Raw genomic sequence first — 10255 nt, forward strand, 5'->3', positions numbered from 1 at the left:
TCACAACATCCAAATTCTCATGTTATTACTACCCGTATTACTATAAGATTATAGTAGAACAGTGGCATATCGAAGACAGGCTAGTTTCCAAAGAGCAAAATACTTTGCTTCCACACATTCTAATCCAACTTTCAAGCCACAGATGTATCCTGCAAGGTTTTCGCTGAATAATAAAGTTTTGGTTACAAGTTTGGGTAGAATCCTAACAGAAGTTAGGATTTACTGCTAAGAAAAAGTGGAATGATGCAGAAAGCTTTTGCCCTGAATTGCTGCACAGCTTTGTGTCTTTCTACTCCCTTTTTACTTTCGTGAGGCTTAGTATCTACTAGAACAAAGTCCTGCAAGCCATACATTTTGGCATTCCCAAATCCTTCAGTATTCCAGGCCACGAAGCTCAGGGAACATAAGCGTCTCGCTAAACATATACATCATTAAAGACAGCAAGCAGGTATTATACATGAGATGGCTAAACATTTACTCAATAGGCTGCACGTTAAAAGGAGGGGAACACAGAAGGTGACTAAACAGATTTATATCAGGAGAGAGTTAGTACAAAATATGTGTCCTTTATCACTCAGGATACTGCTGAAGCCCTCAAACATGCAGAATTTTCATTGTATCCAGCACACTAGTAGGGAAGACGGGCCTATATCAAGGTAAAGTAATTACAGTTCATAAGTTATTTATATACTTGGGATCTTACCCGATTGGGTTAATGCTACCATCAAAAAAAGTGTTACTAGGAGCAGTACTATTCAATAGTATTTAACCACATAAAACAGTTCATGCATCAGAAAAGTACTTTGTTTTCAGCCTCAGTAAGAAAACACTTCATTAGCAACATTCAAAATGTTGTTGTTGCAACTAAAGTGATTATAAAATCTCTTCTCCTCTCAAATACAGCTCAGTCTCTAAGAAGCTTTGATATTACCATAAACATCAAAAAACTAGAAAAGCATAGGAAAGGGAAAAAGAAGAGAATGCAGCTGGACATTACATTCACACAGATAGATTACAAATTTCTTTCTGGTAACCCCAGGGTCAGAAAAAAAGCCCCTTCCTGGAAAAAAAAAAGGTGGGGAAAAAACAGTATTTTTCATGAGAAGCAAAACCACAAACCAGGATCTGCCTTTAGCCCCTTTTTACTTTTCTTTAGCCCAGAGGACATTAGAAGGGATAAATGGAAACTTTTCTATTGCAGTTAGTTGAACATCCCAACCTGTAAAAAAAGGTATCAGCAATGCATAATCACACATGCTGCCAAACAGCAGCTTGTAAATTTTTGGTTTGCTTATTCAGTGTAATTATTCTACTTACTAGAAAGCAATTACACCTAGTCTCTGCTCTTCACCTGTAAACAGCAGTTGTGGTATGAATTACACTCTGGTGTCTCCTCTCTGCTCAGGGTGCGGTTCCCTATCTAGCAAACTCAGGAAACCCTCCTAGAGAGGGGCCTCTGCCTCCTCGCTCCCTCTTTATGGAAGTCTCCTGAGCAACCCCACCTTTCAGGGAGGAGCTGATAAAACCAGACAGGGCATCAAAAAGAAACGGAGATTTACAAGACTACTGGTTCAGAAAGAAAAGAAATAGAAGTAAGAGAAAAGTTATGTTTGCCTAAGAGTCAAATCCACTGAGAAGGGCTTTTAGATTAATGCTGGAAGAAAACCTGCTGTCAAATCAGTAGGAATATTAGCCAACACTGTAGCTTTGTCATACAGCTAACGGCAACTGGTGGCCTGTATGATTAAATGTTCTTTTTTTGTGCAAAACTCTGTATTGTTTATGAGCACAGAGGTTTGTTTGGAGAAGGAAGTTAAAATAATGTATTATTGATTAAATGTAGACATTCACAGCTTCAACGGGGATACAATTTTAATGAAACTAAGTTTTGGAGGCTATGCTTATAGCACAGTTACAAAAAAAAAAAGTGAAAAAATGAGTAATCGCATCCTTATTCTCACTCTGTACAGGTGAAATTATATTTTCCAGGGGACTATCATTTCCACTATTCCACACAGAAAAACTTCATCTCTTAAGCTCTGCTCTCCATGTAAATATACAAACTGAGGTGTTTTTTTTTTCTTTTTTTTCCACAAACCCTACTGGATTTAGCTGCACCGAGTGGAGTTTATCGCTTCTTTTCAGCCACCAGTACTAATTTCGACAGTGATCATGAAGCGGAACCCTCAGCCACTGCAGCTCACCCTCCAGCATACCAACATCAACGGAAATTGGTGGAATTTTACATTAATGTACCAAGCCATCACCTACAGGAGCCAAGGAGGAGACCCATTTCCCTCTGTGCGGCCCTGGAGGATCGGCAGGGCCCACTCTGCAGGCGGTAACCGAGGCTGAACGCCCTGCACATGCCAACCACGGCCCCCGGCCCGCGCCGAAGCGCCGGGCGGCCGCGGCCTCGCCCCGGCCCCTCAGGCGCAGCGCTGCGGCGCGCAACCGCCTCTCGCGCACCTAGGCCACCCCCACTCTATGGTCACCCTGGCGGGGGTCTCCCTCAACTCTATGATGCTGGCGAGCCCCCCCTCTCCCACCCCAACCCTTCGTCTCCATGGTATCTCCTCCCCACTGGACGTATGTGTACATACAGGGGCGGGCGTACACTCTGTCCCGCGCCCCGACTCTATGGTTGCATTTTCTCGCCGCTCTCTGGGCGCTGATTGGCCGAGCGGGCAGTTCTCGCGAGACCCGCGAGCCAGCGGCCTGGCTGAGGCGGCGGAGGGGGCCCGGGTTCGTGCGTCGGTGCCGGCAGCGCGGCGCGCTCGGTAAGATGGCGGCGGCCGCCCCCTCCCTGCCCCGGGGCACGGGGGCTGGCGCGCCCTTCCCCTGGCGCGGCCGTTCGGGCCGCGGCCGGCCGCTGCGGGCGGCGGGGAGGCGCTGGGCCTGCGGCGAGCGGGGCCGGGCGCTTCGGGGGCCCGGGCCCTGGCGAGGCCTGGGTCGGGGGGCAGCGGCTCGGCGCTGCGCGGCGGCGGTGGGAGGTCGGGGCCCGGCGGGGGGAGGCCGGAGCGTGTCCCCCGCCGCCTGCTTGGGAGCGGCGCGAGTGAGGGGACGCGGCCGATCGGCTCCTCAGCCGGCGGCGGGCTGGTGCCGGCTCCCGCCGCCCAACTTTCCCCGGGCCGGTCGTGGCTCCGGTCGGCAGCGTAGGGGGAGACAAACCTGTTGGAAACGGGCTGGCGATGGGAACGCGCGCGGGTTCGCCCGAGAGGGGTGGCGGTGCCGGTTGCTGTTGTTGTTGCCTTTCCTCCGCCTTTCGCTGCCCCCGTGAGATGCACAGAGGTGCCTTGAAGTGATTAAATGCTAGCTTAAATTTTAGCAGAGCGCTGTGCTTCAAAATCTGAAAAAAAGACAGTCGAGGGGGAAAAAAAAAGGCAGTAATATTTTAGAAGTCTTGTCGGGAGTACTTTTGCTGTCAACACCCAAGCAAAGCTAGTGTAAGTCTTTCATTTGTACATTGGATAACGTAACATGTGCTTTTTTGTAGCTATCCAGTACAGGTATCTATCCAGTCGAAGCTTTGAGGAAATCTTTAAAGTAGATGTTGTACACAGAGGCTTTGCTTTAAATGTTTGTTAACAAATTTTCTGTTTTGCTGTCAAAACTCTTTGTGTCACACTGTGATACTGTGTGTGCTGTATAACTCTTGTACTATGGTTATTTGGACTGTATTTAAGAGAAATATGAGAAAATGTTGTTTGAATCTTGTGTTTTGATGATTGACGAAAGCAGCTTTAGATACTGGTCAGTATATGTGAAAGTGCAGGAGCAAGGGGGATGAAAACATAAAATAATGGTTTGGGATAAACAGGCATCTTTTGGATTGTTAGTTTAAAAGAACTCATAAAAAGATATAAAGGTGGTAGTAACACAGTGCTTATGCATATTAAACTTCCTTTTTTTCTGGAAATGTGTTAAATGAGATGCTTTTCTTTCCTTGTAGTAAGAGTCCAGGATGAGTTATGCAGAGAAACCTGATGAAATCACAAAAGATGAATGGATGGAAAAACTTAATAACTTGCATATTCAGAGAGCAGACATGAACCGCCTTATCATGAACTACCTTGTTACAGGTAATAATGAGTAAAAACACTAGGAGACTCTTAAATGCATGCCATTTATTTTACCAAACCAGACAGTTTTTGCTAGAATGTGCTACTAGATGGAGAAAAATTAAGGGTGGTAAGGATTTCATAATTACTGATGGTTTCTCTTAACAACATACTTCTGCTCCTGTATTCTGTTAAGTGGAAACCAACTTAATTAGCTTCAAGCAAGGACTTAGCAGATATCATACAATAGAAATGACATTTATTAATCCTAACTCTTCTGCTAAATGATATAGAGAAGAGAGTATTTTTTGGAACACAGTGTTAACAAACATGACTTGCTTCCATATTTAGTCCTTCTTTGTGACATTAAAACAGAGTTCAAGGTATGTTGCTGTTGTTAAATAGCGCTCTCAAAGTTGAACAAAACAATTGTCAGAAGCAAATTTTAACTGGCTAGAAAATTCAACTGTCAAAGGGCACTATTGTCAAAATAGTCTGAGACCAAAAACATTTACCTAGTTAGCATATAGCCTAACTTAATACTTAGAACAATCAAAAACACTCAGAAATAGGCCCTAGCAATTATGATGCATACCATCCCAGTAAGCTATACGTGGGCGGAGGCATTTGTATTTGATCTACACCCCTGTTTATACTGCTGTGTAGCTGGAGCCTCTGAGATGAAGGAAGAGCATCTCAGTAGTATAGTTAAGTATCATAAATCATTTGTGTACGTATGAAAGCAGGATTTAGGATTTAGAATAGCTCTTGTAACTTTTTTCCCAAAGAATATAGTGTTAGTATGGGAAACAAAATCCATTTTCTTTTTCTGCTTGTTCTCAATAAACTGTTAGGTCTGTGTAAACAGAATTAGAGGGGAGGGTGTAGGGAGAAGGAAAAATACCCAAATTTGGAAATGGTAATATTTCGGGATAAGTATACTGCTCAATTTAAGTATAAAACAAGTTTTATATTTGAGATGTCAAACTATAACTTGCATGCTTCCTTAGAAAATAAGGATAGTTGAATTAAGAATGAACTAAGCATTATTAGATGCCTATTAGAATTAATAAATACTTATTTAAATAGATAAGAACTTTTCAGAAGTTCAGAATTAATCTTTTAACCACAAAATACACAGGTATTACACCAATTTCTTCATTTAAGCTGTCTTTTTTTTTTTTTTTTAAGGTGCTTCATAAGATAGATTTTATAGGTCAAATTTTTCTATTTCAGAGGGCTTTAAAGAGGCGGCAGAGAAATTTCGAATGGAGTCTGGAATTGAACCCAGTGTTGATCTGGAGACTCTGGATGAAAGAATAAAAATTCGAGAAATGATACTGAAAGGACAGATCCAAGAAGCCATTGCATTAATAAACAGCCTCCATCCAGAATTGTTAGATACAAACAGATATCTTTATTTTCATTTGCAGGTATGGACAAGTGGCAAATTTTTTCTTTATTTTAAGGGTTGCTGAGAGACTGGAAAATGAACTAATGTGGGTTTTAAGAGTGCATTGAGGGGGTTCTGACTGAATATGCCTGCAATTTCAAGTGTTCTTGACATCATTTTGTAGCAAGGGGAAACTTTGTGGCATGCCATGCAGTAACTATCGTATACAATTAGTAACATGAAAACTTCTAACAACAACAGTCCTCTATGACTTAGCAACTTCCAAATTACTGTTACTCTGGATTGCTGGTAGTTCTGGTAGTAACACATCTTTCAAAACCTGTTCTTCAAAAGTGTCAGCCTTTTCAATAGATTTTGTAGACAAGTCTGCTGCTCTTTGTCTCACACACTTAGAAGAAGTGACCTCAAACTGTCGAATTATGGACTAGTGTTTGTCTCAAATTACATACTGATGACTGAAGGTTACAGTCTTGAAATACTGAAGATTTGCCTATTAGTTTAGCTAATATTGCTGTATTTCTCATATGTAGCAGCAGCATTTGATTGAACTGATTCGGCAGCGTGAGACAGAAGCAGCTCTGGAATTTGCTCAGACCCAATTAGCAGAACAAGGAGAGGAGAGCAGAGAATGCCTGACAGAAATGGAGCGTACGCTGGCTTTGCTCGCCTTTGATAATCCTGAAGAATCACCATTTGGAGACTTGCTTAACATGATGCAACGACAGAAGGTAGTACTTTCTCAAAAGAAAATTCTCGTCTTTTATTCATATGTGGTGAAAGTGATGTCTAAATATTTTTAGAAATGTTTAGAAACATGTATACAGTGGTATGCAAAAGAACAGAAATATTTCTGAAGTGAAATTCAAAAAAACTGGTGCTACTGTAATCAACTGCTGGCTCTCTTCCATATTTTCTCCAGCCTTGTAGTATATGGAGCTTTTTCCTGGCCATATTCTGAGGAATCAACAAACTGTGTGTGGTGTTGTCAATGTTTGTGTGACGTTACTGGTGTTAATCATAGGAAAACTACTACTAAACTCCAGTGTTTCTTTCCCAGGTGTGGAGTGAGGTTAACCAAGCTGTCCTAGACTATGAAAATCGTGAATCAACACCCAAGTTGGCAAAATTGCTGAAGCTACTACTGTGGGCTCAGAATGAGCTGGACCAGAAGAAAGTGAAATATCCCAAAATGACAGACCTCAGCAAGGGGACAATTGAAGAACCCAAGTAAAATGTGTGCAGATGGACATCAAATAATCTTAGTACTGCACAGTATACATTTATATCAGTCTGTGACTGAAATATTTTTACTACAGTACAGCACTCAATTCAGATTTTTCAACGAACATCTAATTTGAAGGGAGAAAAGTCCCTTTTAAATGCTGCAAAAACTGCATTGAAAGGCGCTGTATCTCTTTGAAAGTCTGACTTAGGCTATGCACTATAATACATTTTTAAAAAAACAATTAAACAGGAAAGGAAAAATAGCATTTTTAAAAGTACAGAACTCAAGGTTTCTAATTGGCTACTGATGCCTAGTTTAGTGGCCAGTGAGTTAATATGGAGTTATATTGGCAACTCTTCAGTTAAGTTTAACTGTCTCCTGTTTAAAATGTGTATATAGAACAGTGAATATTTTCTACCTTTAAGTTATAGCCAGATATACATTCCCCTTAAAAGTAACTGGTCAAGTTTTCATCTATAAACTTTGCAGTAAGGTCAACCTTTTGCCTTGGAAATAGTGTACAAACTTGTAAATCATAATTTAAGGACTTTTTTTTTCCTTGTTTCTGACTTTTTGGTGCTTTATATGGTGAGAGCTATGTTCATAATGGATCAGTGACCCATCTCTTTCACAAGAAGTATTGTTGGAAATAAGTTTTCTCTTGGTTTTCATGAATGACCAAAATGGCCCCCAGAGGCAGGTAAGGGTTTTTGTTTAAGGGGGCTTTTTCCCCTATATGAAACTTGCAGCTGTAGATACTGCAGTGATTCCAGCAGGTTACTAAAGCTTTGAAGACCACTGGCTTTTTTGTAAGCTGAAAAGACGTACTTGTGTTAGGAAGTGAAGTGGGGGGGAGATGTGCTCGCTGAAGCCTCTGATCCATCATCTTGTGCAGGATCTGCCTTTATGCTTGCTGGATAAGAGTCGTAGTTTTAGGGCTACTTAGGGCTATTTTTATGCCTTGAGCTGAGCTGTTTTTAAAAACTGAAATTTCCATTTGCCCAGTTCTTCCATACCTTTCTGAAGAGATGCAGTTCATCTTCACCTGTATTACTTTGTTTACTGACTGTCCTCACTCCAGTTAGGATTATAGTTTTAATGTTTTACGTGTGAAGTCCAGACTTTCAAGTCAACAAATTGTAATCTTCTAGGTATGGGATGTTCTGGTTGACTTAATTTTTGCGGCACTGTATACTGGTATATCCAGTAGTAATAAGCACTAATCTTGCCAAATCAATTTCTAGATTTTTAAGCCCATATATCGAGTTATTACCGACTTGCTGAACAAAGACCAGTCTGATGGATGAAATAGCTTAACATCACGATACACTGGCAGTTGTCATACCAGTCCCATACTGTACATAATCTAGTCTTGTATGGTAGATATTACCCTGTAGAATGAAACTTAGTTTTCACTTAATTTTACTGGAGTACTTATGCATTAAACTGTATAAAGCTTTGCAGATACACCTGACTTAGGGAAACTAACAGAACCTGTTACTGATTGCATTACTGTGAACACTGTTTACTTGTGTAGCTATTTTTTGTGGAGGAGGGAAACCATTGTTTGTTAAGCAGCTATTAGAGATGCAGAGCACCAAGGTTAAGCTAGATGATGGATGTAACAAAATGATTTTTGACTTGTTCCCATTTATTGCTGATGGTTTTGTTCTACATTGAGGCTTTTGTGGTATGCAGGTCTTAAAGTTCATACATAACCAACAAGCTATCAGTTCCCCCCACCTGCAACAGTGGTCTGGCTTTACTTCATCCAGACTGGTTATTCTGACACTTACCGAACTGTTAACTGTTGTGGTTTTTTTTCTTTCTTTTTTTCCAGTCGGTTGCTGTCTAAGAACCATGTATAACTTTTAGTTTGTGATAAACTGTATGGTTAATGTAACTTTGTTTAATAACAAACTACAGAAACAAAACTGGAATAGCTCTAATTTCTTCATGTATAACTGATCAGCTTTTCCTCTGTTCTGGCATGTGTGCGCTAAATCTCATCTAAAGCTTCTCCCGGATGAAGTGGAAAGTGGTGCGTTTTTGTGGTATGACTAGCATTTTTCTCCATGAGAAATGCAGTATTACAGTCCTGGTTGAGAAGTTCACTGTACTTCTAGAATGCTACATTAATTTCATATAGTATTTGGGCAAAAATTGTGCATAGATTACTTGAATTTTCACTAGCTTGTTTTTTTCCATTTAAAAATAAACATGTTTTTTAAGGGGTTTAATATGAAATTAGTATAGAACTATTTCACTTTGTTTTTATGAACATGCCACATTGATAAGCAGCTTTAATCTGTAAAGTTTTTGGTAACTGCAAGAAAATATTTGAAAGCTATGCATTTTAGAGAAAGCATAAAGGTAGTCATGGTACTTCTAAGGATCTTTATATTAGTGTATATAAAATAGTTTGCATATACAAATATAATATATAATCTGTTTGAAATATTCTTGAATGGTAGGGGCTGTGAAACATATTATAATTTATGGAAATATTGTACACAGTAAACAGACCTCTGTCAGTACACGAATGAACTTTTGTCATATGCATGAGAAATGTCTTATTTGGTGACTACTAATGAATGGGATTTTGCTGACCCATTTTTGTTAGATGACCACTTTAACAAATATTATTAAATGCCACTTTGATCAGTTTGCTTTAGTGTAAAAATACATATTTTGTTCCAGTTAATTTAAAACAATATGAAAGTAGCTTTTGTATGAAGATTTGTTCCAAACTCAATGGTGGCAAACAAATCTAGTAATTAAATGCAATACACTACACTCATTCCTCCCCCAACCTTTCCTTTGTTGAAAGCGAATAAGGTTTTATCATTAATGCTATGAACATAAAGAAGTTGGGTTGTAAAATATCCTGTCTTATATGTCTCTGCAAAAAGACTTTATATCAAGTGTGTTTTGATTAGGCTCTAAATTTCACTCCTTTTCCAAAACTTATCACCTCCCTAATAACACTGTCTCCTGACTGTTACTATGTTTCTTTTTTGAGTGTCAAATCTAAGCTAAACTATGGTTGCTTCTGTTGTACAATGGAGTCGTTTATGATGGGTAGGGAATAACGGGTGTCCATGAAGATGAAGTACTGGCAGTGCTTTCTGAGAAATACTTACTGAACTGTTTAATTTTATATAGCCGGAAAACCAGAGGTTGCTGCACAGAAACTAACAGCAGAATTTTTAAGTAAAGCACTTCCTCTCAAGCCTTTTGAAGAGGCAAACAGATGCAGCTTGAAACCAGGTGAAGTACCTCTCTCTCTTTTAAGATGATTTTATTCAAACACTTCCAGCTCCTTCCACCCACATTAACAGAAAAAATGAAATGGATGTGGAGAGCACTTATGTAGCATTAAAAATGTGTGAAGTTACCTGGAAAGAATTCTGTCTCCTTTCTGCTCCTTGTACATATAGGGGAAGCCATTACATTATTCTAGGATGATTTTATTGCTTTTAATTTGTAAAATTTATGCTTTGTATGCTTGAATATAAGCTTAAAAGCATTACTTAAAAAAATCCTTGACTAGTA

General features: G+C 39.9%; 1 protein-coding gene across 3 annotated transcripts; it reads left to right on the forward strand.

Moving 5' to 3' along the window:
* Positions 1-2719: 2719 nt before the first annotated feature.
* GID8 (GID complex subunit 8 homolog) lies at positions 2720-10255 on the forward strand. 3 transcript variants are annotated; one of them, XM_067307726.1, is made up of 6 exons: positions 2720-2780; positions 3329-3446; positions 3953-4082; positions 5298-5494; positions 6006-6203; positions 6533-10255. In XM_067307726.1, exons 3-6 carry the CDS (start codon positions 3965-3967, stop codon positions 6704-6706), a joined length of 687 nt encoding a protein of 228 aa, XP_067163827.1. In that variant the 5' UTR covers positions 2720-2780; positions 3329-3446; positions 3953-3964; the 3' UTR covers positions 6707-10255. The 3 variants fall into 3 exon arrangements, with proteins under 3 accessions (XP_067163827.1, XP_067163828.1, XP_067163826.1); XM_067307727.1 differs by lacking the exon at positions 3329-3446 and having other exon boundaries at positions 6533-6709; positions 9866-10255; XM_067307725.1 differs by lacking the exon at positions 3329-3446.

Source organism: Apteryx mantelli, chromosome 18, assembly GCF_036417845.1.
Source record: "Apteryx mantelli isolate bAptMan1 chromosome 18, bAptMan1.hap1, whole genome shotgun sequence".
NCBI classification, from domain to species: domain Eukaryota; kingdom Metazoa; phylum Chordata; class Aves; order Apterygiformes; family Apterygidae; genus Apteryx; species Apteryx mantelli.

What these genes read in the sequence shown, in the direction of transcription:
- GID8 (XM_067307726.1), top strand. Translation starts at nt 3,965, where the DNA reads ATGAGTTATGCAGAGAAACCTGATGAAATCACAAAAGATGAATGGATG. An exon ending in ATCTTTATTTTCATTTGCAG is followed by an intron (nt 5,495 to 6,005) that starts GTATGGACAAGT and finishes TCTCATATGTAG; the next exon opens with CAGCAGCATTTGATTGAACT. An exon ending in ACATGATGCAACGACAGAAG is followed by an intron (nt 6,204 to 6,532) that starts GTAGTACTTTCT and finishes TTTCTTTCCCAG; the next exon opens with GTGTGGAGTGAGGTTAACCA.